The sequence below is a fragment of the Mauremys mutica genome, chromosome 3 (assembly GCF_020497125.1).
Source record: "Mauremys mutica isolate MM-2020 ecotype Southern chromosome 3, ASM2049712v1, whole genome shotgun sequence".
In the NCBI taxonomy this organism is placed as follows: Eukaryota; Metazoa; Chordata; order Testudines; family Geoemydidae; genus Mauremys; species Mauremys mutica.
The window spans coordinates 158895394-158922173 of record NC_059074.1 but is presented as its reverse complement, the minus strand read 5'-3'; the positions used below and the strand labels follow the sequence as shown (position 1 = coordinate 158922173).

At 46.3% G+C, this 26780-nt stretch overlaps 1 protein-coding gene and 1 long non-coding RNA gene across 2 annotated transcripts; one reads left to right on the top strand and one right to left on the bottom strand.

Annotated features, from left to right (window-relative positions):
- Window positions 1–869: 869 nt before the first annotated feature.
- LOC123365907 lies at window positions 870–9356 on the bottom strand. The gene is made up of 3 exons (XR_006577820.1): window positions 8901–9356; window positions 7474–7578; window positions 870–2330 (listed from the first exon to the last, which is right to left on the bottom strand). It is a non-coding gene; the product is annotated as an uncharacterized LOC123365907 (long non-coding RNA).
- Window positions 9357–9571: 215 nt separating this feature from the next.
- Window positions 9572–17997, top strand: DEGS1 (delta 4-desaturase, sphingolipid 1). The gene is made up of 3 exons (XM_045010449.1): window positions 9572–9878; window positions 13057–13799; window positions 15351–17997. The coding sequence occupies exons 1-3, from the start codon at window positions 9797–9799 to the stop codon at window positions 15495–15497; spliced, it is 972 nt and encodes a 323-aa protein (XP_044866384.1). The 5' UTR covers window positions 9572–9796; the 3' UTR covers window positions 15498–17997.
- Window positions 17998–26780: the final 8783 nt, after the last annotated feature.

Below are 26780 nucleotides of genomic sequence, written 5' to 3'. Positions count from 1 at the left end.
AATCTTGTTATCACTTTGAGGGTTGCCAGGTTCTTGCCCCAAGATCAAGGCCAGTATTCAAATTATTATATAGTTGGGAACCCTGATGTGCACAGTTGCAACACTCACACTATAGGAACTCTTTTATATTTACAAATATAGTTTTTAATACATTTAGCACAGTCACAAGCACCCCAACTTACTAAAATAGAGATACTACAGAATGTACATCTGCCCATCCGTATACTCATACCATCTCCTGTAGAACAACCTGAAATGTTAGCCATTATCTTTCTCATCACCATCACCTTCTCCATCATCACCAGTGACCATCATTCTGGCACCTCCCAAGGACTACATCTCTCTCTCTCCAACCACCCCTAGGCTGGGATGCCACTTTTATAATATGTTACATTGACGCCACTATGTTTGATGCATATTTAGTAGTGGATTTTTCCCCTTTTCCTTATTTGTATTTCCTCACCTTACTAATGTTGGGATGTCTTTTTTCTATAGCTTAGTATATCAATGATCTCAACTTATTATCATATACATCCATTTGATACCATGGCCCTTTTGTGATTAGGTATCACATTTGTTATTTCTGCACTAACTGGCTATTTCGGTTCTTTCAAAGTTCCAAATTGTGGTGTACCTGTTTAGTTTAAAAGGGTATGAACTTAGGAAAGCCCCTATGCCAACCTGCTTTAATGCATCCTCTATGTGAAAAGTCGCAGCGATACATGGACCTTATGCTTTAGCTCATCACCATTTATCTAGGTCAGGGGTTCTCAGACTCGGGGTCACGAGGTTATTATATGGGGGGGTCACAAGCTGTCAGCCCCTCCCTCCCAACCCACTTTGCCCCCAGCATTTATAATGGTGTTAAATATATTTAAAAGGTTTTTAATGTATAAGGGGCGGGTCACACTCAGAGGCTTGCTATGTGAAAGGGGTCACCAGTACAAAAATTTGAGAACCACTTATCTAGGTGAAAGGTCCTAAACATATGTATGCTAACTTTGTCTTAGCTCAACATATAGGACGTGGCCTGCAGGTCCCTTCTGTTACAGCCAAAATATACTCTAATATAAACCTATAATAATAAAACAAAATAATCAAACCCATAAGAAAATAACAAACTTATAAGAAAAGATATATAGGCAAGCAAGCAGGCTAGCCTTAGATGCATCTCATGTACCTGTTATGTATGTTAGTTCTTTGCTAGGATACTTCTGCGGTTGACTCATGTACCTATGGTCAGAGCTTCCCCTTAAACTCTATTTTCAGCTCCCCAAATACTTTGGGTTTTCCGTTAAGCCGTTTATCTATGCAAAGCTTATTTGTTCAAAGTTCATAGGCCTCAAGCCTTATGCTAACTTGCTGAAGCTAATGTCTTACAGGATACAGGCCTGTAGGTTTTTTGCATTACTGCTGAATATAATGCAAAGCAGAATATAATGCAAATCAGTAAATATAATAAGGCAAGCTAGCCCACTGGGCTACAGTCTCCACCCAAGACAAGTGACAGCTGCGAATTGGGAGCCTAACGGACGTCCTTGCGGGACCACAGAAGGGGAATGCAAGTGCAGTTGCCTTGAACTGTGAAATGCACCACTCCCAATAGGTCTGTATGAAAGAGAACCGTTGGTGGTCTGGGGAGTGGCTATCATATCAAAGTGTATTTGGGTTACATGGCTGTGACCTCTCCTTCCCGTAGGATGCACTGACAGGGTTACTATTTCAGACCGTAGGACTAGCATTCGTGTAGGGGCTGCTGTGCTGCACCTTTGTGGTCTGCCTGCTTGTGCAAACGTGAAGTCCAGCCCCTACCCATCTATTGCTTGGGTTTTGTGTCTCAAGGACTGGATTTCACCCTAAAAAAGTAGTAGTTGGTGTATTTTTTTAAATTAGAACTATCACATCTCAGGACTAACATTGTTAGCAAAGAACTTGCAGAAGAAGAGCTGCTAACAAGTCTCAACTAGTTATCTGAGCTGCTCAAACCACACAGTAACCTTTGTGATTTAAAACAAAACAAAACTGGCTATCTACAATCATCAGCTCATGCCAGTGTGAAGTCTCTTAGCCTCAAAGAGCAGGGGTGGGCAAACTTTTTGGCCTGAAGGCCACATCTTGGTATGGAAATTGTATGGCAGTCCATGAATGCTCACAAAATTAATAATTCATGTTCAAACAGGGATAACAAGTTTGCTTCAAAATCAACACTATTAAAACAATTCTGTTGAACAATGCGCTGTTAGAAAATTACATTACTGGGCTTTTTGTTGCAGCTGGTCACCCTTCTTTATAATGGCATCAGAGTCCGGTGTCATTCTCATTGTGGAAATCTGCAATACGGAGATGAGATGCTGGTCAGTTAACTGGGATCTGTAGTGAGATTTGTTAATTCAGCAGGGAAAATTTTTGTTTGCACACAGAGCCGAACAAAACGAGGATTTTCTGCGCCACCTTGCAGATATTTGGGAACTTTGTTTCACTCAAGGGGGCATAAAACTCATACAGTTTTTCTGAATTGTACTTTTCCTTCAAGTTGAAATCGCATTGGAGATCAATGAGCTCCAGTTGTAATTCTTGTGGGTCTCTCTCATAGTCAAATGACAGTGGGCATGACACCAGCTCCAGTGTCTTCTCTATCTTCTCAATATCAGAGAATTGACGAGAAAATTCTCCGTGCAAGTCACTCAACATTTACTGTACTTTTCTGTCTGCTCTGGCAACACTTCCACGTATTTCAGTGTTGGAAAGTGAGTGAACACTTTGTCCTTAATTTGTTTTGAAAACAAAACTAACTTGACTTTGAAAGCTGTCACAATAGAATACAATTTGTGTGCAAACACATTCTTTCCTTGCAGTTTCACATTAAGTTCATTTAAATGTGACAAGATATCCACATCAAAAGCGAGGTCACACACCCAGTTTGAATTATTTAATTCAGGGAAATCGTTTTCTTTCCCCTGCATCTCCAGAAAAGTGTGAATTTCACCTCTGAGCTCCCAAACTCTCTGCAATTCCTTTCCTAGGCTGAGCCAGCGGACATTTGTATGATAAAGTAAGTCCTGGTGTTTGGCGTCAGTGTCTTCAAGAAGGGAAATGAATTGCCAATTATTAAGTCCCCTAGCTCTTATGTAGTTCACTATTTTCACTACTGTGTGAACAACATGATGTCCAGGACATTTTTGCAGAGGGCCTCCTGATGTATAATACAATGCAGAAAAATCACCTCTTTATTAGGGTTGTCTTCTTTTACTTTGTCCTGAATTCTTTTTAAAAGTCCTATGTTTTTTCCCAGTTAAATCTGGCGATCCATCTGTGGTTACATTTGTCAGTTTACTCCAAGGGAGCTTCAGATGTTCAAGGCAGCCAGATACCCTCTCGTATAAATCTGATCCCTTAGTTGTGCCTTTCATTGATTTCATTGATAAAAATTCTTTTGTGATTTCAAATTTGTCATCAATCCCTCTGACAAAAAAATCAATAACTGTGCTGTGTCCTTAATGTCAGAGTAGTTGTCGAGAGCTAACAAAAACAATGTAAAGCTGTGTGTTTTCTTGTTCAACTCAGAAACCGAATGTTCATCAATCACTTCTACACGGTGAGTAACAGTTCTTTGTGACAAACTAATGTTCTCAAATTTGTTTTGGTAGTCCGGGCATAGCATGCCAGGAACATCAACCATGCATTCTTTCAGCAAAAGGCTTATTTTGTTTAGCGATTTCAAATGCCAGAACATAACTTGCCTTTTCAGTGGCTTCCTGAACTATAGCCTGTTGCACAAATATTTAGCCGAGCTTTTAAGTTCATGGTGAATTTCTCAGCTTTTCTTGCCCTTTCCTCAGTTGTTAAAATTGCTGCCATAATTAAGTATCAGAGGGATAGCCGTGTTAGTCTGGATCTGTAAAAGCAGCAAAGAATCCTGTGGCACCTTATAGACTAACAGACGTTTTGCAGCATGAGCTTTCGTGGGTGAATACCCACTTCGTCGGATGCAAGTAGTGGAAATTTCCAGGGGCAGGTATATATATGCAAGCAAGAAGCAAGCTAGAGATAACGAGGTTAGTTCAATCAGGGAGGATGACACCCCTCAACTGCTCGAACAGGGCCTCATCCTCTCTGATTGAACTAACCTCGTTATCTCTAGCTTGCTTCTTGCTTGCATATATATACCTGCCCCTGGAAATTTCCACTACTTGCATCCGACGAAGTGGGTATTCACCCACGAAAGCTCATGCTGCAAAACGTCTGTTAGTCTATAAGGTGCCACAGGATTCTTTGCTGCTTCTGCCATAATTAGGATGTTTTGTAGAAAAATGGTGATTCAAACTGTACTCCTTGAACACTGCAATGCTCTCCTGACAAATCAGGCATACAGCCTTTGAGTTCATGTTGGTAAAAAATATATTTTGCATTCCATTCTTTGTTGAAATCCTCACACTCACTGTTCACTTTTCTTTTTTTTTGTTTTTTAGCACTCATTTTTGAAAGGGAAAAGAAAATCCTCACTGCTGCCCTTATTTCACACTGCTGTTTTACAAGATTGCACGCACTTCACCAGGGGCGGCTCTAGGAATTCCGCCGCCCCAAGCAGAGCGGCGCACCGCAGGGCGCGCTCTGGCAGTCACCGGTCCCGCAGCTCCGGGGAACCTCTTGCAGACGTGTCTGCAGAGGGTCTGCTGGTCCCACGGCTCCGGCGGACCTCCCGCAGGCATGCCTGCGGATGGTCCACCGGCGCCGTGGGACCAGCGGACCCTCCGCAGGCATTTCTGCGGGAGGTCCACCGGGGCTGTGGGACCAGCGGACCCTCCGCAGTCATGCCTGCGGGAGGTCCGTCGGAGCCGCCTGCCGGCAAAATGCCGCCCCAAGCGCGCTGGGGACTGGAGCCGGCCCTGCACTTCACGCAGAGCCTCATTTTCAAAAGAGCATGGCACTGATGTAGCCAGCATCACAAGATATTTACATGCCAGATGCGGTAAAGGTTCATATGTCCCTTCATGCTTCAACCACCATTCCAGGTGACATGCATCCATGCTGATCACAAGCTCTGCTTAATAAAAATCCAAAGCAGTGCAGACCAATGCATGTTCATTTTCATAATCTGAGTCAGATCCTACCAGCAGAAGACTGATTTTCTTTTTTGGTGTTTCAGGTTCTGTAGTTTCCACATCAGAGTGTTGCTCTTTTAAGACTTCTGAAAGCATGCTCCATGCCTCATCCCTCTCAGATTTTGGAAGGCATTTCAGATTCTTAAACCCTGGGTCAAGTGCTGTAGCTATCTTTAGAAATCTCACATTGGTATCTTCTTTGCGTTTTGTGAAATCTGTAGTGAAAGTATTCTTAAAATGAACAACATGTGCTGGGTCATCATCCGAGACTGTTATAACATGAAATATATGGCAGAATGTGAGTAAAATAAAGCAGGGGAAAAACAATTCTCCCCACCAGGAGTTCAGTTACAAATTTAATTAACACATTTTTTTTTAATGAGTGTCATCAGCATGGAAGCATGTCCTCTGGAATGGTGACTGAAGCATGAAGGGGCATTCAAATGTTTAGCATATCTGGCATGTAAATACATTGCAATGCCAGATACAAAAGTGCCATGCAAATACCTGTTCTCACTTTCCGGTGACATTGTAAATAAGAAGAGGGCAGCATTATCTCCTGTAAATGTAAACAAACTTGTTTGTCTTAGCAACTGGCTGAACAAGAAGTAGGACTGAGTGGACTTGCAGGCTCTGAAGTTTTACCTTGTTTTGTTTTTGAGTGCAGCTATGTAACAACAAAAAATCTACATTTGTAAATTGCACTTTCACAGCAAAGAGATTGCACTACAGTACTTGTATGAGGTGAATTGAAAAACACTGTTTCTTTTATCATTTTACAGTGCAAATATTTGTAATAAAAAAATACACTTTCATTTCAATTACAACACAGAATACAATATATATGAAAATGTAGAAAAACATCCAAAATATTTAATAAATTTCAATTGCTATTCTATTTAACAGTGTGGTTAAAACTACGATTAATCACGATTAATTTTTTGGAGTTAATCAAATAAGTTAACTGCGACTAATCGACGGCCCTACTTTAAATCCTTCTGTAAGACTTGCCTCTGCTATGATGTCTACAAAACCCAGCTTTCATATGGAGGCAAGTGACAAGTTGTGACTATTCCCCTTTCCCTCTTTCCTTGTCCTATTCCCTTCCTCACTACAGTAACTCCCCACTTAACGTTGTAGTTGTGTTCCTTAAAAATGTGACTTTAAGCAAAACAATGTTAAGCAAATCCAATTTCCCCATAAGAATTAATGTAAGTGGGCGGGGGTTAGGTTCCAGGGAAATTTTTTTCACCAGACAAAAGACTATATATATATTTTATATATATATATATACACACACACACACACACACACAGAGTATAAGTTTTAAACAAACAATTTAATACTGGTACACAGCGATGATGATTGTGATGCTTGGTTGAGGTGGTGAAGTCAGAGGGTGGGATATTTCCCAGGGAATGCCTTACCGCTAAATGATGAACTAGCAATCGGCTGAGCCCTCAAGGGTTAACACGTTGTTAATGTAGCCTCACATTCTACAAGCCAGCACAAATGGAGGGAGGGGAGACAGCATGGCAGACAGTGTGTGTGAGAGAGAGATGCGCATTGCCCCTTTAAGTACGCAGCCCCCCCCCCCGCCACTCTAAGTACACTGCCTTTTTAAATAGATTAGCAAGTTAAGACAGCAGCTCCTGCCAGCAAGCTCCCTCCGTCCTAAGCCCTGTTATGTATCCTCCCTGCTCTTTGGAAATGGGGTAAGTGGGGTGCAGGAGCAGAGGGGAGGGGGACAACCTGATAAAGTCCCCTCCTCCCCACCCTGCACAGCAAGCAGGAGGCTCTGGAGAGCAGCTCCAAGGCAGAGGGCAGGAGCAACACACAGCAATGGGGGGAGGGACAGCTGAACTGCCGGCAACTGATAGCCTGCTGGGTGGCTGCTGCACAGGGAACTTAGGGGAACGGGGTGCTGATAGGGGGGCTGCCTGGTTCCAAGCCCCCACCAGCTAGCTCCAATGGGCTGCTCTTCCTGCAAACAGTGGACAAAGCAGGCAGCTGCCAAACGACGTTATAAGGGAGCATTGCGCCACTTTAAACGAGCATGTTTTCTAATTGATCAGCAATGTAACAACAAAACAACGTTAACTAGGACGACTTTAAGTGAAGAGTTACTGTACCACTACCTCACTTAAAAAAATGCACGTAGCTAACAAAGCTATGCCTGTACTACACCAGATTAATTTGCTCGTTCGGTGTCTCCACATGTCCTATCCTTTGTATATGTCTTTAGATTGCAAAACTTGCAAAGCAGGGATTGTCTCTTTTCTGTTTGTACAGCACCAAGTGGTGCCCCCAATCCCAAGTAGGGCCTCTGGTCACTACCATAGTATAAATATTAATTATAATAAAAACCTACCTTGACTGGCTCCTGCTGAACTTTGATGGATCAATCATATTACAGGAACTTTGCAGATAGGTCAAGACACCGCGTCATGATAATCAGTTCTGTTTAAAAAAAACTCTAGGAGAATAATTTTGATTATTTTCATTTTGAGTACAAATCAAATCCAAAATCAAGTAATCATTCAATCCCTAAATAACACAATCCTTAAATTAAACTGCTCACAGTCACCAAACCCCTCTCCAGACTGCCCCAAACCATCACAGGAACTGCAGTACCAGATTACACCAGTGGTCTGTTACTTGTCATGAGGACTGTTGAATAAATATTCGATCAAAATAACATGCCTTGTAGCATGTTCTGAAGATTAAGTAAACTCAGGCCGTGGAACACTGAGCTGGGGAATATCCATTGCAACTGTTGTTTCCAGTCCCACAGGAATGTATGTCTAATGAGCAGCTGACAGATATTTCACTGGGTCAAAGTACAAGAAGAAAATGGGCACATTTTATTCCAAGACAATGTGTTTAGGTTTGCAACAGCACTTCAGAATCTTTGCATCACCTGACTTAGCTTCCCAGTTGCTGCCCATCCTCTCCATTTGTGGACAATGTCCTGCCAGAGAACTAGATCTGCATTCTTTAGACGCAGACCACTTTCCCTGCTACTGCACAGTATCTGTACTATGTACACCACTCTCAGTCCTCCAAGACTCAAGGCTCGTCTTCACTGCAGCATGAGGACAAGGTATAACTCAAGTGTGTTATCCCAACCAACTCCGGAGCTAACACAGCAGTGAAAGCAAGCCTCAAATAGAGACATACACCTTTCAAAGACAAGCCAGGATTAATATCTATTATCTAATATCTAATATCTCTATTGAGTTAGCCTAGCTTGAGTGAAAATACTTGACAGTATCAAAAAAAAAAACCCAACCAAAAAAACCCAACCAAAAACCAAACCACCAACAAAAAAAATACTAAACCACTACACACCAAAAGAAACCCACTCAAGCTGCAGAGAGTGATTGTATCAGCAGCCCAGAGTGTTTGTATTTGCAGCGGAGTCCAGACTGCATCTCTAGCTCCAGCATCAGTCCTACCTGAGCTTCAGCCCATGTCCCTTGACAGGCCAGCTTCCTCAGCTGTGACTGACAGAAACGTGTTTTTATCTTGTGGTAGCTAATGCGCGTTAACCCACTTATCCCATTGTAAAAACACAGAGGAGACAGGGCACTCTCACTTTACTGCCAGGTGAACTAGGCGAGGTCAACCCCTGGCAGGGATCTAGTGCTGACCTCGCCTAGGTTCCTCGGGATAAAGTACAAGGGCCTCTGTGGCCACTTAGGATTTTACAGTGCGATAATTATCATGCGCTCCTTATCTGGCTGTAAAAACATCCCCTTTGGGGCTGTGAAACCAAAGCCCCTAAGCACCACTTACCTGGAGCTCGCGCTTTCCGTGCGGGAGAGTTTGGTTCGAGGCAACATTGGCCTCATATACCGCAAGCTAACCGGGCCGTGCATAGAGGTGTATATATGAGTGTCACCGCAACGCGTCACGCCTGCACAGCATCGAGTGTGCACAGATCGGTCCCCCGCAAAGCGTGTTAGCAGCGCCATTTCCCAGGCTGGGAAATCAGTCCCTGACCGCCCAGGATAGGCGGGTGCTTTGCTGCTGCTGCAGGCCAAGCGCATTGCACCCGCTGCGGGGCTCCTGGCATCCCCCCCCCCCAGCCTCCGCTGCCCCATGGCCACCCTCTATTACAGGGACTCTCTGCAGCCCCTGTGTGCCCCCCATTATTTCCCGCCCTAGCTGGGGGGTGCGGTGGGGACACGGGGCGAGGACACGCCGGGCCAAAGCGGGGCTGCGCGGGGCGGCGGGTGGGGCGGCACGAGGGAGCGGTGTCGGGGAAGAGCCTCACTCCGCTGCTCAGGGCTCCCCTCCGCCCGGCCGGGGAGCGTGACGGGCTGACGGACCCGCCCTCCCGCGGGGCGGCCGCCGCGCGAAACGCTCGCGCCCCTGCTTCCCCGCCCCACCCAACAACCTAACGGTCCCCCCTCACTAGCCTCCCGCCGACGCCTACGTCACTTCTTGCCCCGCCCCTTGGGGCCCCGAATATTATCTGCAAACACCGTTATTTAATCATTTAACATCTTTGTACATATTCGTAGACTACAAAGCGGGGGACAGCGGCAGAAACGGGTTGTGATCAACCCCCGGCCAATCAGCAGCATCGGGGGCGTAGCCGGCGAGACGCCTCCTCTCTATATAAAGGGGGACGCGTCGCAGTCGCGTCCTGTCTGTGTGCGAGTGGAGGCGGGTGAGGGGCTGCAGCGATGGGGAACACGGTGGCTCGGGAGGACTTTGAGTGGGTTTACACGGACCAGCCCCACGCCGATCGCCGCAAGGCGATCCTAGGTGAGCTGGGGGCCCGGGCAGCTTTCCCTCTGCGCCGGGGCGTCCTGCTGGCGGCGCGTGTCTCCCCCCCCGCCCCCCCCAGCCGGCTCCCTGGGCGCTGCCCGTTCCGCCGGCGGGGGGAGGGCCTGATGCCTCCCCCAGGGAACCGGCCGCCCCCGGGCTCGCCGTATCCGCTCGCAGCCTGCGCTGCTTGTCGCTCTGCGCGCGGGGGAGGCGCGCTGCCTGCGGGACGGGGCGGTGGCGCTTGTGGGCCGCCTCGGGGGTGTCCCCAGCGCCGAGGGGGCCCGTTTCGGGGGTGGCGAGCTTGGGAAAATGGCTGCCGCGGGAGGGGGGCAGGCGGGTGACAAATGGGTCGGCCCCTTGAGCCAGGCTCGGAGGCCGAGCTCTTCAGGCGCCTCGAAGGGCCCACCCCATCCGTGAGCCGCTAGACACCGCTCCTCCCCCGGTGCGGGGGGGGGGGGCAGCGCGATCACCCGGACTTCTCCCCCCGCCCGCCCTGCTGCCCGCGAGCGGAGCCCCGGAATGAGGCGTTTCTGGACTGTCCAGAGGCCGGAGTCCACCCTGCAGATCCGCCCTCCTTGCCAGCGGCTCTGCGGGGCGCGGGGAGGCTCCTCGCCGTCATTTTGAGATGCCTTCAGCTCAGCTGCTTCGGGGGTGGGGATTGTCCTGTGGGTTAGACACGCGTCAAACTGTCTGCGGTTGAAAGCCTCTTTATAGCTAACGCGCTGGAGGGAGGGTGGCTGGGTGGCTTCCAGAAAGGTCTCCGGAATATTTCTTGTTAAAACTGATTGCCTGGGAAAATGGTACACACATTGTGCACACGTGAAGGAGAGGAGGAGGAGGAGAAAAAAGAGAAGTGATTTTTGTATTTTGATCTTGCTGTCAGAAGAGCTGTTTGAGATGGAAAGCGTGAAGGAGGCTGCATTTTCATGATGTGTACTGTTGGGCTGTGTAGTGTAGTGATGGAGGTGATCAGGTTCAGTATATATGAAACTGACAGTGTTTGTAGGGCAGTGGGAAGGGAAATGGTGACTATACTACAGTGTTTCCAAAGAGCAGACTTAAATAGGGCTTCCGCTCAGTTGTTACAGGATCAACACTTCCCTTTTTTTAAATTGGGGTGTTTTTTTTCAGTTAACACTGGCAATGAGCACTTGTATCTGAGTGCTTGTCTACACAGCATAGTAATGCAGACAACTGGGGTATGACTTCTAAAGTGCACTAGTGTGGTGTGCATTAGTTTGTCCCTGTAGACCCTGCTGGTGTGCACTAAAGGTTCCCTCCTGTGTGCGAATGTAGTGGTGTTTGAAGCAGTGCTACATTAAAGTGCACTAGGGAATTACAAAAACATTACTTGTTACTGTGTGTGCGTATATAATAAAAGCCTGCCAAAACCCTGATTAATTTTTTTTGGCCATCTACATAGAACACAAATTGCTAAAAAAGAAACACTGCACATAAAGTACAGTGGGTCTGCCTCTAACTGATGATGCGAAGGGTGGGGATTGGTTTCATTTTCATTTCATTTTCTTGAGGCTGGGAAACACTACTATACCAAATGCAGAGGTTACTTTAGGGTTTAAAAGGTGAGCATTAAATGCCTGAAGTGTGCAAAATAGTCAGTACTTTGACTAATTTGCAACTAGCTTTATGATGACAGTGGTTCAGATTTGCCTAAACTAAGTGCAGCTTACACCTCTGCACAACCAAGTCATCCCAAGAGTGGGATGTGGAGGGAGGGCCATTTTATTAGCTGAGGGAAGCTGTTCTGGGAAAGTAATACTAAGCCTCAGGAAGTTGCATCAAGTTTTCGACCATATTGTCTCCTTGTCCATGACCACTTAGGCCAGGGGTGGTCAAACTTTTTGGCCTGAGGGCCATGTTGGGACTGCAAAACTGTATGGAGGGCTGAGTTGGGGAGGCTGTGCCTCCCCAAACAGCCTGGTCACACTTACTGCCCCCCTCAGAACCTCTGACCCATCCAACCCCCCTGTTCCTTGTCCCCTGACTGACCCCTCCTGGGACCCTCACCTCCTATCCAACCCCCTGACTGCCCTGACCCCTTTTCACACCCCTGCCCCTAACAGCCCCTGGGATCCAACCCCCCTGTCCCCTGGGACTCCCTGCCCCTTATCCAACCCCTGCTGCTCCCCACCCCCTTACCATGCTGCTCAGAGCAGCAGGAGCTTGCAGCCCTAGAGCCTGCCTGGCAGGAGCGAGGGACCAGAGTGCTGGTGGCATGGTGAACTGAGGCTGCAGGGGAGGAGCTGGGGGCTAGCTTCCCTGGCCAGGAGCTCAGGGGCTGGGAAGAACGTTCCAGCCCATGGGCTGCAGTTTGCCCACCTCTGACTTAGGCTGTGTTGGCCTTCTGCAATTTGGATTGGCTTGGGGAGCTGTAGCAAAACAAGGCAGACATCTTCCCTGACTGTGCCCATGGTAAAAGCTGGTGTAGAGCCTGAAATATAATGTGTAATATCTGGCAGCATTGTTGATGTATGCAACTCTAGCAAGGACTATAAATCTTAGGTGGGTTGTGTAACATGCTGCTTGTACACTCTTGGTCTTAAAGGGATTTTAGTGCAAATAACAGTGCTTCCAGAAGCTTAATCACTGGAGTAGAAATGGCAAGTCATAAATAGGAATCTTTACATGTCTGCCCAGGATGAGTATGAAGTTGCTTATCTTTAATTTTCTTATCCCTAAAAGCGGTGTAATATTTGTCCCTCAGGTGTATGATTAATTTAAATCTGTAACAAACTGTGGAAGTGCATGCTAAGTATTAAGAGGCTTTGGGTTTCTAGAATAAAACAGTAAATACCACTAAACTACAACAGCACTCTTTGATCTTGCTCAATATTTCAGGCATGCACATATGCCTAGAGCAGTCAAACAATTCTCAACATGTACGTGCAACAGGATTCTTTGCTGCTTCTACAGAACCAGACTAACACGGCTACCCCTCTGATACTTGACAACCTACTAATGTAACTGAATCGCCAAAAATGTAGGAAGACTTGAGTTGAGAGGACTCATTCCTTAATGAATAGAATCAATTTTGGGGGGGAAGGAGGGTGTACTAGTAAGCTGGCTGTGTGGCTGAAAAAAACTCTGGCTCTACTAAAGTGTACTTGTGACATTTTTCTCTTTGCATTTAACTTTTTTCTTCTCCCCATAACAGCTAAACATCCAGAAATAAAAGCTTTAATGAAGCCAGACAGCAACTTGATATGGGTGGTTGTACTGATGGTTCTTGCACAGTTGATTGCGTTTTATCTAGTTAAAGACTTGGACTGGAAATGGGTTATGTTCTGGGCTTACGTTTTTGGCAGCTGCATCAGTCACTCAATGACTCTGGCTATTCATGAGATCTCTCACAATAGTGCCTTTGGCAATTGCAGAGCTATGTCGAATAGGTGGTTTGGAATATTTGCCAATCTCCCTCTTGGCCTCCCATACTCTATATCTTTCAAGAGATACCACATGGATCATCATCGCTATCTAGGAGGTGATGGAATTGATGTGGACATTCCTACTGACTTTGAAGGCTGGTTTTTCTGTACTCGTTTTAGGAAGTTCATATGGATTGTTCTTCAGCCCTTTTTCTATGCTATTCGACCTCTCTGCATCAATCCCAAGCCAATTTCTCGATTGGAAATCATCAACGTGTTGGTGCAGCTCTCTTTTGATGTTCTAATATACTACTACTTGGGAATTAAATCAACCTTCTACATGATTGCAGGATCAATACTTGGACTGGGGTTGCACCCAATTTCAGGACACTTCATAGCTGAACATTACATGTTCTTAAAGGGACATGAGACTTACTCCTATTATGGGCCACTTAATTTGCTCACTTTTAATGTTGGCTATCACAATGAACACCATGACTTTCCCAATATTCCTGGCAAGAACCTTCCATTGGTAAGTACACTTTCAAGAATATATAAAGCTAATGGTAAACTGAAATTTACATCAGTGCTTGTTTTAGTTCAGAGGTGGGCAAACTTTTTGGCCTGAGGACTGCATCTGGGTATAGAAATTGTATGGTGGGCCATGAATGCTCATGAAATTGGGGTTGAAATGGGGGAGAGGGAGGGGGCTTTGGCTGGGGGTGCTGGCTCTGGGGTGAGGCCAAAAATGAGGAGTTCAGGGTGCAGGAGGGGGTGAGGGCTCCAGCGGGGAGTGCAGGCTTTGGGGTGGGGCTGGCAAGGAGGGGTTTGGGGTGCAGAAGGGGCTCCAGGCTGGGAGCAAGGGGTTCAGAGAGCAGGAGGGGGATCAGGGCAGAGGATTGGGTATACATTTCTTTTCTCTGCCTCCTAGATGGAGGCATGGGCAAGCAGCTCAGCTGTGCCTTGTCTGTCTGCAGGCACTGCCCCTGCAGCTCCCATTACACATAGCAGCATGGCTCCCTCTGGCTCCTGCTTCTGGGAGCTGCACAGAGTGGCCCCTGACCCTGCTCCCCAGCTGGAGCTCAAGGGCTGGATTAAAACAGCTGGCAGGCTGGATCTGGGCTGTAGTTTGCCTACCCTTGTTTTAGTTAGTTTTTGGCTGAAGAAGGATATTTGAAGCAGCAGTACCTTAAGTATCCACTATAGACTTAAAACTACACTATGTGAAATAATTGTCTATTAAAGCAATCTTAAGTGTTACTTCTAATTGTCCTTCCCCCATCCAGCCTTACAATCTTTCTCTATTTGCCTACTGGGTAGTACTTGACAGCACCTTGCATACTTTGTTTTGTGTAATAATTCAGTTTCTCACATTTGGTTTCCTACACAGCAGTAGAAGAGAAACAACTCATTATAAAACAACAAAAATGGGAGGAAACAAGGACAGTGAAACTACAGTCCTTCCTTTTTGTTTTAAAAAGGACTGCATTTTAATTTGAGCATTTCTCAAGTAAAAGCTTGCATAGCTAGTCTGATCCTTTCTGCTTACATAGGGATGCTTCTCTTGACTATTTTTAGCAAACTGATTAACAGCTTCCTGTTAACAAGCAAAAACTAAACTTGTTTACCTCAGATTAACGTACTGTCTGGACAAAGCAAAGAACTAGGACTGCCTGAATATACCATGTAGATCACACCTCTGTTAGTTTAGGAGTACCTAAAAGGCCTTCCCTGCAATCAGAAATTAAGCAAGCAGCCAGCCTTGGGCATTAAAACAGCTTTGCATTCTCCCTACAGTGAGTGTTAAAACTCTGATAGCGCCACATTGGGTGAATAAAATCTACTTTTAAAAAAATACAGGTTTAATGTTTAAAAAAATCATTTAATTTAAATTTGAAACTGACCACCTAAATGTCTAAACTTATAATCTTCAGGTAATGCCACTAAAAGTAAATTTCTTAGCACTCCCAGTTGTTTAAAGACTTTGTTCTCTTCCGTTTCTAGAAGTACTGGCAGAAACACTGGAGGGGAAGAAGTCTTGAGCTTAAACAAATATGAATAAACCTTAATTTTTTCCTCTTAGGTGAAGAAAATAGCAGCTGAATACTATGATGATCTTCCACAATATAACTCCTGGATAAAAGTGCTTTATGACTTTGTGATGGATGACACAATCAGCCCTTACTCACGCATGAAAAGGAAATTAAAGGGTGATGTGAAACAGGATTAAACTTCACCAACCAAAAGACTCTACAAAGCAAGATCTGGGATATTTAACAAGAATTCCTTGTACCAGCTACTTGAAAAGTGTTTGTATCCTGAATTATTAAACTTCAGACATCTACAAGAATGCATTGATGTATCCTAAAACAGACCTCTTCAGACCAATTAGACTACCACTAGCTAAACATTCTAAGTCATTGGTGTAACTAATATACAAAACACGATTGAATATGCTCAGTGTATGTGTATAATAGTACTTAAGTTTGTTTTATATTATTTCACAGCTGCTAACAAATCTTGTACTCAGACACCTGTTTCTGGCTTGTCAGTTTAGACTTATAAAAGATGCTTCAAACTATTTATAGTTCTGGCTTGTCCTGTACTGCCCATTCCATGCTCAAACTTAGTCAATTTTAGTATTAAAGTTCATACTTGATAAAGTTAATTCTAAGCTAACATGATTAACTTAAGTCTTGTTTCAACTTATTTCTGTCTCTGAACTTCTTTGGTGGTGGGCAGTAAGGGAGAAACTAAACCTCTAAACAGCAGTTAATATTGAGTGAATCTGCCTTGATGGCTAGTTCACTGGTGAACCAAAGCAGTGACAGAGCCAGGTTGTTATCAACAGTGACTATCTCACTACCCCTAGTATTGAAAACTACTTCATGAGGCTGCTGCTTTTTACTAACCACTCTTACTGGTACTGGGGACTAAATTAGTGACTATTCTGCCACTATTTTTCTAATAGCTATATGCCCAGGAAATTAGTCAAATAATCTGAAGACAAGTGTGTTTAGACCCTGGTGCAAAAACCTCTACTAGCCTGGTATGGCTGAGTGGGCTTGTTTAGCTTTTAATAAAGCCACATTGAGTGGGTTTTGTTTTAATGCCAGTCAGATGTACACATACATCTATGTAATGAAGAGGCAATTTGGGAAAACACACTAGGCACCTCAGTCCTAGTTTAGGCTCTACTATGAACCCTGTTGGCACCTAACCAGTTAGGAACTTGTACCTTGAATGAGTTTAGGTTTCTGCCTGTGGGCATGTGCACTACTGTCTTAAGCCCTAAACTGATTCACAAAGCAGGGGAAAAGAGGTTTTGTCTGCCTCCAGTGTGTGCAGGCCCCAGTCCACTAGATGTTGAGAGACCACCTACTGTATTGTTGGTAATGATGGTGCTGCCTTTCTATCTTCACCCCATTACCATAAACATTTAGGTTCCTCAGCTGCCTCTAAACAGCTGGTTCCCATGTGGATTGCTAAAATGAGGTAGCCTGGATGTAGTGTCCCTCTCAGAGAGGGACACGATGTCATTAGCATCTCCTAGGGGTTAGTTAAGTGCTCCTGCCTAGTGTACTGGTTTTTGTGGATTGCATTCTAAGATGCCTATCTATTCCCCATTCATTGTAGGCAGCCTAGGGGCTTAACTCAGCTTTGGCAATTAGTGTTCCTGTGATTGTTTAGGCATCTGACAGTAGGTGCTGTGATGCTCAGCATTGCAATGCCTGGATCCATTCATGGATCCTACCCTTACGGCTGCCCTTACAATTGACAGATCTTATGACCACTACTGATTCCACCTTGAAAATAATTGCAGATAACTGGAAAATATATCACCTGAGGTATGCAGATGGCTAGGTGCTTCCTGAATGGGGAAATAGTTATTGTAACCAGTTTTGTCATTTGTGCACATTTAATGGTGTAGTTAAAATGAATTAAAAACCAAATTGCATTAACACAAACAAACCTTTCCTATATAGTGTAGGTTACTATCTTCCTGTTCTCCAGCCATACTTCCAAGTAGTGGGCTCTGTACAGTTCTGCATCTTCTCAGCCTGCCTTGATTGTTTGTGTTTCCCTATCTCCAAAAATGCAGAATCTTAAACACTTTCTGTGAAGAACAATTGATCAACAGAAAATTATGCCGATGCCCCTTCTGCCATTTTAGTGATCTTTTTATAGGGCCAGATTTCTAAAGGTGCCAATAGGGCCTTTTCAAAAGTGCTTATATGCATCTTTAAAAATCTGACCCAAAACAGCAGTCCCAACCTGGTGTGTCATAACAGCTGGAGCCAAACTTTTAGCCTTCATTAAGTGGTGGTCTGTGCAAGGGAGGCTGAAAGACCATTCTGGCCTATGTTTCCATTCTTTAGTTGCCCTTCTTGAGCCACTTTAAAAGGGCCTGATTGCAAGGGGAGTAGATGCTTATTTTCTGAATATTGGCCTTGTGGTTCTGGGTGTCTAACTTGAGTCACTTTTGAAAATGTAGGCCCTGGCTGGATCTGATTAATTCATAAATATCAGTGGTTTAAATTTACAGCCTCCCTACAAAAGGTTAAGTATTTACAAATAATTAACTCATTTGGGGCCTATCACAAAATAGCTGGCTTACTGTACCATGTAACTAGTTGCATTTTTTTGGTCAACTATGCTTCCTTTATGTCAGTATAATCAGCACTTGAAGGTAAACCTATAAATAAATGCTTTTGGATAACACTGGAAAAGTGGCTTTTGTGCTGGTGCCTTGCTAGTAAACTAAATACATTTTAATCCAATGAAAATGTTTTATAGCTAAACCTTAAGTCTAGCTTAACCTCCCAAAAGACTTTTATAAAGGACAGACATATGAAGCAACTTGAAATGTAAAGGGTCAGCTTTCTTTTAATTAACTTTTGGAAGCAGATGAGCACCTGGAAGACTAACATTTTGTGTGTTTGAGTAGTGAAATGGTCAGACAAAATGTATGTTAAAATACTTGATTTTTTTTTTAGCAAAATTAATACTAGCTAATGTTTTGTTCAATGCCTGAAAAGTTGCAAAAAAAGTGGGTGAAGGGGTACATTATCTAAACTCCTCTGTGCTGAGGTGGCTTTCCTGTGCCTGGAAGGGGGATGGATCATCATTAAAACCTTCCCAATACCTGATGAAAGCTATCCTCTACTGCCGCTTTGAGTAGTGTCCCTACACCTGCTCCCCTGTGGGTGCGCTTGCATCCCTGCACTGCTGCTCAGAGGACTTTAGTAGCAGTATCTGTTGCAATCATCACTATGCTGTTTCTCCTTGTGCTGTGCCACGAGGCTAGTCAGCACACACGGGCTAACCCATCTCAGTTCCTTCTCAACCACCCTTGGCTAGAGATGGAGCCATTAGCAGTTCATAAAGACTATTGTTTTAATCTGTATACCCATAGTTAGTCTCCTAGTTATAGTTCTAGTTTTTTTCCCCTCTTATTTTATCCTTTTTTTTAAAAGGAAGACTTCATTTTTCTTCCCACCTTTTCTTCCCTGTCAGGAACCTTTCCCCCAACAGGGTATGCCTGTAAAGAGGCTATCCTGATCACAGATAAGTACACTTAGCCCTGGTCTACACTATGAGTTTGTCAAATTTAGCAGCATTAAATCAAATTAACCCTGCACCCATCCGTACAACTAAGGCATTTACTTTGACATAAAGGGCTCTTAAAATTGATTTCTGTACTCCTCCCCGACAAGGGGATTAGTGATGAAATCAATATTGCCAGTTCAAATAGGGTTAGTGTGGATGCAATTTGACGGTATTGGCCTCCAGGAGCTATCCCACAGTGCACCATTATGACTGCTCTGAACAGCACTTTCAACTCAGATGCACTGGCCAGGTGTACAGGAAAAGCCCCACAAACTTTCAGATCTCATTTCCTGTTTGACCAGTCGAGCTCATCAACACAGGTGACCATGCAGAGCTCATCCCAAGGCCGTATCCCAGACCATGAAGCCACAGAAGGGACCTCTGGTGAGTGTACCTTTGTATATATAATACATGGTTTAAAAGCAAGTGCTTTCTAATGATTAATTTGCCCTGAGGACTTGTGATGCATTTGTGGCCAGTACAACTACTGGAAAAGTCTGTTAACATGTCAAAGCGGGAATCCTCCAGGGACATCTCCATTAAGCTCTCCTGGAGGTATTCTAAAAGCCTTTGCAGAAGGTTTCTCGGGAGAACCAGCCACACAGTAGGGGCAGAGGTAAAGCAATCATCCCAGAATGGGTGTGTGTGTGTTACTTTGGTTTCTGCTGCTGCACATTAACCGAAAACCACAGCACTCAGTGGGCTTTGCTTGTTTGTATGGGAAAGGAGGATGCTGCTTTTATGAAGGTTGCAGAAGCCAAAAGACTATGGCTTACCATAGCTGCCTGCAAGCCGAATTCTGTTGTCCAGCCCTGCGTCTGTGATCTCTAACACCAAAGCCGCAGGCACTCAATATAAAAGATGCTAAATGCAACCTTGTACCAAAAGCACATGTGCTCTGTAATGTGAATAGTGTTATTCACCCTGCAAGTGTATACCCAGTGTTCAGGAAAATGTATATTTTTAAATACTTCTGTCCCTCTTTTCCCTCCCGCAGCTGCAAATTTTTCAAGTCTCCCTCCTCCATCCTGAAGGCTATCTGAGATAAGGCAGCGAAAAAAATGCACACACCGTGAAATGTTCTCTGAGATCATGCAGTTGACCTGCAATGAAAAAGCTCATCTGAATGAGTGGAAGGACACAGTATCATAGTACAGGAAAGCGGCCAACGAACAAACGTGAGGCAGGAAGGACGATCGAGATGAGAGGTGGCAGCAGGAAGATCAGAGAGGCAGGATGCAATGCTGGGATTACTGCGGGATCAAACGGACATGCTCTGGTGGAGCTTCAGGAATGGCAGCAGGATCACAGAGTGCTGCTGCAGCCCCTGTTTAACTGCCCTCCCCAAGTTCCATAGCCTCATCACCAAGATGCCCAAGAACCCGGTGGGGGGGAGGCTCCGGGGACCCAACCACTCCATCCCCGTGGACAGCCCAAGCAACAGAAGGCTGGGATTCAACAAGTTTTGAAGTGGCCTTTTCCTTCCTCCCACACCCCACCTGGGCTACCTTGTCAGTTATCTCCCTATTTTATAATCAATTAATAAAGAATACAAGGTTTTTAAACAATAGTGACTTTATTTCCTTTGCAAGCAAGCTGTGATCGAAGGGGGGAGGGTGGGTGGCTTACAGGGAATGAGTCAACCAAGGGGGCGGGTTTTCATCAAGTAGAAAAACAAAACTGTCACACTGTAGCCTGGCCAGTCATGAAACTGGTTTTCAAAGCTGCTCTGATGTGCAGTGCTTCCTGGTATGCTCTTCTAATCGCCCTGGTGTCTGGCTGCACATAATCAATGGCCAGGCAATTTGCCTCAACCTCCCACCTGGCCGTAAACATCTCCCCGTTACTCTCAGAGATTGTGGAGCACACAACAAGCAGCAATAACAATGGGAATATTAGTTTCGCTGAGGTCTTAGTGAGACAGTAAAGTGTGCCAGCGACCCTTTAAACGTCCAAATGCACATTCTACCACCATTCTGCACTTGCTCAGCCTATAATTGAACAGCTCCTGACTACTGTCCAGGGTGCCTGTGTATGGCTTCATGAGCCATGGCATTAAGGGGTAGGCTGGGTCCCCAAGGATAACTATAGGCATGTCAACATCCCCAACAGTTCTTTTCTGGTCTGGGAAGTAAATCCCTTCCTGCAGCCATTTAAACAGACTAGTGTTCCTAAAGATGCAAGCGTCATGAACCCTTCCCAGCCATCCCACGTTGATGTTGGTGAAACATCCCTTGTGATCCACCAGTGCTTGCAGCACCATTGAAAAGTACCCCTTGCGGTTTATGTACTTGGTGCTCCGGTGCCAAGATAGGGATATGGGTTCCATCTATCGCCCCACCACAGTTAGGGAATCCCATTGCAGCAAAGCCATCTACTATGACCTGCACATTTCCCAGAGTCACTACTTTTGGTAACAGCAGCTCAGCGATTGCTTTGGCTACTTGCATCACAGCAGCCCCCACAGTAGATTTGCCCACTCCAAATTGATTCCCGACTGACCAGTAGCTGTCTGGTGTTGCAAGCTTCCACAGGGCTACTGCCACTCGCTTCTCAACTGTGAGGGCTGCTCTCATCTTGATATTCTGGCACTTCAGGGCAGAGGAAAGCAAGTCAAAAGTTCTATGAAAGTGCCCTTACACATGCCAAAGTTTCACAGCCACTGGGAATCGTCCCACACCTGCAACACTATGCGGTCCCACCACTCTGTGCTTGTTTCCCGGGCCCAGAATCGGCATTCCACGGCATGAACCTGTCCCATTAATACCATGATCTCCAAAGCGCTGGGGCACATGCTTTGAAAGAATTCTGTGTCCGTGTCCTCATCACTCTCGTCACCACGCTGCCGTCGCCTCCTCCTCACCTGGTTTTTCAGCTTCTGGTTCTGCATAAACTGCACGATAATGCATGAGGTGTTTACAATATTCATGACTGCTGCGTTGAGATGAGCGGGCTCCATGCTTGCCATGTTATGGTGTCTGCAATGAAAAAAGGCGCAAAACGATTGTCTGCCATTGCTCTGGGGAGGGGCGACTGACTACATGGCGTACAGGGAATTAAAATCCACAAAGGGGGTGGCTTTGCATCAAGGAGAAACACAAACAACTATCTCACAGAATGGACCCCTCAAGGATTGAACTCAAAACCCTGGGTTTAGCAGGCCATTGATTTCACGGAGGGAGGGGGGAGCAAATGAATACGAAACAAATCTGGTCTATTTCTTGTCCATCTATCTGTTACATCTTAGGCTAGTAGCAGACAGTGCAGTACAACTGCTAGCCATCGTCATCTCCTGGGTGCTCGGCAGAAGATGAGAATGACCTGGCTGAGTCACTCCCATGTCTGCCCAAGCACCCCTGACCGACCTCACCAAGGTCGGCTAAAAGAGCACCCAGGAGTACGATGATGATGGCTACCAATCGTAATGCACTGTCTGCTGCCAAAAGGGAACGAGCTGCTGCTGTGTAGCAATGCAGTCCCACGTCTGCCAGCATCCAGGAGACATACGGTGACGGTCAGCTGAGTAGGCTCCATGCTTGCTGTGGTATGGCGTCTGCACAGGTAACCCAGGAAAAAAGGCGCAAAACGATTGTCTGCCATTGCTTTCACGGAGGGAGGGAGAGGGGGGCCTGACAACATGTACCCAGAACCACCCGCGACAATGTTTTTTGCCCCATCAGGCATTGGGATCTCAACCCAGAATTCCAATGGGCGGGGGAGACTGTGGGAACTATGGGATAGCTACCCACAGTGCAACGCTCTGGAAGTCGACGCTAGCCTCAGTACTATGGACGCACACCAACGAATTAATGTGCTTACTGTGGACGCATGCACTCGACTTTATACAATCTGTTGCCAAAAATTGAATTATTTAAAATCGGAGTAATTCCGTAGTGTAGACACACCCTTAGTCCATTTTCTGCTTTGGGACAGCCACATACAACAAAAGTATGGTCTTTGCCAACAAGTCGGCCCAGGATCCTGCGAAGACAGAGCTCTGCTAGAAGATTATCTTCATCAAGGCAGCTCTCTGACCCTAGTTGGCTGGTAGATGTGAGTCCTCCCCAGTCTTCTACGTCTTAAGGGCTGTGGGTCCCCTTTCACAAATGATCTAAGAGAGCAGTGAGCCCTGAGATAAGTCATAAGTGATCACCATCTAGCTCAATATCACTGACACCAAGGCCATCTCAGTCTGACATCCATGGTTCTCAGAGACCTCCAGCAACCAGTACTACTGGCAGGCCCATGGACCCGATGGGCATGGGCACTGACTCATCGGCACCAATGGACAGGAGTAAGCACTCCTCTAAAAAGCTGCTCCCAGTATGCAACCCCCATTGGTACCATCAGTGACAGCTCGCCCGGCCCCAGAACAAGTGGTGCAGAGATCACTGACACCAGGACAATTGGTACCAACAGAATTCTAACATGCAAAAGCAGGGCCAGCTCTAGGTTTTTTGCCGTCCCAAGCAAAAAATTGCCGCCCCAAGCTCCAAGAGCGCAACTGCTCAAACAAGCAAACAAAAATGGCCGGAATGCCGCGCCTGGAATTGTGCTGCCCCAAGCACATGCTTGCTTTGCTGGTGCCTAGAGCCGGTCCTGTCCAAAAGACCTCTGGATGTCCCTTCCTCTCACTACTGAGATCTCTGCACTGAGCCTCTACCAAGCACAGGAAGTATCCACACTGCCATGCTCCTCCGCTCTCCAGTGAGGGTTCAGACAGCCTGAGGAGGTAGTGTTGCAGTACTCCTCCCAAGCTCCAACGGAGCCCAAGGATATACCCACAGGTGGCACCACCACCATCCTCGTACAGCCACCCATGGGCACCACCACTGGGCTCTATGCCATCACCCCAATGGCCATATTGGGACCTTGGGCAGCCTTCTGCCAGCATGCCTCTTGAACTTCAAGCCTCACCGGAGAACCCTCACACATGCCGCACCATCCAGGGCTTTGGAACTGTTCAATACTTAGAGGAACAGGAAGCCGGTAGTGAGGAGCAGGTGACCATATCCTCCTCTTCCAGATGAAGCCATCATTCCTTCTCCACCGTCTTTGGCAGATAACTTTAGTCTCTTCAGGAGCTGGCAAAGAGGGTAGCAGACACTCTCCAGGTTCCATTGGAAGATATCAAAGTTACCCATCATAAACCTGATATCCTCTACAGCTTCCTCAAAGATTGCCCTGATTAATGAGGCCATTTTAGACCCAGAAAAGGCCATGTGGCAAACCCCGGCATCAATAGCCCCCCTGCAAATGAGCAGACAAAAAAATATTAATTCCCCGCCAAGGAATCTGAATTCCCATTGTCCCACCCACCACCCAGCTCCATTGTGGAGGACACTGTCAACTCCCTTGCCTGACACCACCAGTCAAGGGCTTCTCCCTATGCAAAGATTGGAAGCACCTTGACCTGTTTGGTAAAAAAGCATACTCCTTAGCCACTCTACAATTTTGTATTGTCAATTACCAGGCCTTCATGGCAAATATAATTATATTAATTCAGGGGTGGGCAAATTACGGCCCATGGGCCAGATTCAGCTTGCCAGCCATTTTAATCCAGACCTCGAGTTCCTGCTGGGGAGGGGTGGTCTGGGGGTTGTCCTGCTCTGGCGCTCCAGCCAGGGAGTAGGGTCGGGGGCCACTCCACGCAGCTCCCGGAAGCAGCAGCATAACCCCCCTCTGGCTCCTATGCACAGGCGCAGCTAGTCAGCTCTGCTGTACGGTACCCTGCCCCAAGCACTGCCCCCGCAGCTCCCATTGGCCGGGATCCACAGCCAGTGGGAGCTGCAGGGGTGATGCCTGCAGACAGGGCAGTGTGCAGCAGACCTGCCTAGCCGTGCCTCTGTGTAGGATCCGGAGTGGGGACATGACACTGCTTCCTGGAGCCGCCTGAGGTAAGTGCCGCCTGGAGCCTGCACCCCTAAGCTTCCCCCCACGCCCCAACCCCCTCCTGCCCTCCAAACCCCTCGATCCCAGCCCAGAGCATCCTCCTGCACCCCAAACCTCTCATCCCCAGCCTCACCCTGAACAACTCATTTCTGGCCCCATCCCAGAGCCCACACCCCCAGCCAGAGCCCTCACCCCTCCTGCACCCCAACCCCAATTTCATGAGCATTCATGGCCCACCATACAATTTCTATACCCAGATGTGGCCTGAGGGCCAAAAAGTTTGCCCACCCCTGCATTAATTGCTCAAAACTTAATGACTTTATTGAAAAATTCTTGAAGCACATCGTGACTCATTCAAGGCCATTATCAAGGAGGGCCAATTAGTGGCAAAGACATCGCTGCAATCTGCCAGATGCAATGAGATAATGGAATTGATGCATCTCCCACAATATTACACTGTCTGCGACTTACCTTCTGGGCACACAAAACTCGACAGCAGACAGTCTCAATCACAAATTCCCACATAATCATGAGTTGGAGATGTACCTGACAGTACTTCATGACCTATTCAGATGATGGGGATGCTGTCTACAAACCTGTTCGCCACTCACCTGAACAAGAAGTGTCCACACTATTGCTCAAGAGAGAGGATGGGACAACACTCCTTAGGTGACACTTTCTCTGGGACAGGGATCTTCTTTATGCCTTCCCTCCACTTCCCTACTGTCAAAGGTCCTGCTGAAAATAAAAAGGGACGGAGCTCATGTCATTCTGATTGTTCCTACTTGGCCGAGACTGACCTGGTACCCTTACCTGTCACAGCTTGGGATGTGCCCCCTGATCTCTCTCCCAGTCATTCCTTACCTCCTCTTGCAGAACAAAGGACATAATCCCCAAGTTGGGATGTAGGGTTTCTGTCTCAAGGCATAGCTCCTGCTTGGCTCCAAGACCTAGAAAGCTCCTGTTCAAGAAAGGTACAAGAGGTTCTACTACACAGTAGCAAGTCCTCAACACAACATACATACCTGCAGAAATGGTCTAAGATTTCAGATTTGGTGCATGTCTCAACAAATCTCCCCAGCATCCGTGACTCTTTCACACAAAAGTAGTGCCCAAACTTTTCCTCTTGTGCCCACCCTTACCAGTAATGGAATGTGTCTGCAGCCCCAGGAGCGGGGGCCAGCGGCTGGATCGGGGCCATAGCTGGGGCTGAGGCTGGAGTGGAGCTGGGGGCACAGTGGGGCTGGAGGGGTCACTGTGCTGTCACACCCAATGACAAAAAGGTTCCTCAAGGGTATAGTAAACCTCTTCCCTCAATCTCAACTTCCTACCCCAACATGGGACCTGAACCTTGTACTGGAAGGACTGACTAGGCCCCTGTTTTGAACCCATGGCTACCTGTTTTCTAACCTACCTATTATTGAAAACAGCCTTTGTGGTAGTGATTACTTCAGCCAGGAGAACAGGAGAGAGTGTAGCTCTGATGGCAATGTGACAGGTTGGATCACAGAAATCCCCTTGGGGCTGCCAACTGATGTGCCAACACTACTACTGCCCCTGCCTTCCCTGCCAGCTTGGGACTCCAGAACCCTACTTGGTTGTGCCAGACACGTTTGCTGGCTACAAACACAGACCCAGGTCTGAACCACGTCCCATAAACTGCAGGCTTAACTGAAACAGCGTAAGAAGTATTCCTGGCTCTAACACTCAGATGCCCAACTCCCAATGGGGACCAAACCCCAAATAAATCCGTTCTTCTCAAATTGTTCACCCTCTATAACACTGATAGAGAGATATGCAGAGCTGTTCTCCCACCCAGGTATTAATATTCTTGCCTGCATATTTATACCTGCCTCTGGAAATTTCTACTACATGCATCTGATGAAGTAGGTATTCACCCACGAAAGCTTATGCTCCAATACGTCTGTTAGTCTATAAGGTGCCACAGGACTCTGTCGCTTTTTACAGATCCAGATTAACACAGCTACCCCTCTGATACTTGATAAGTAAA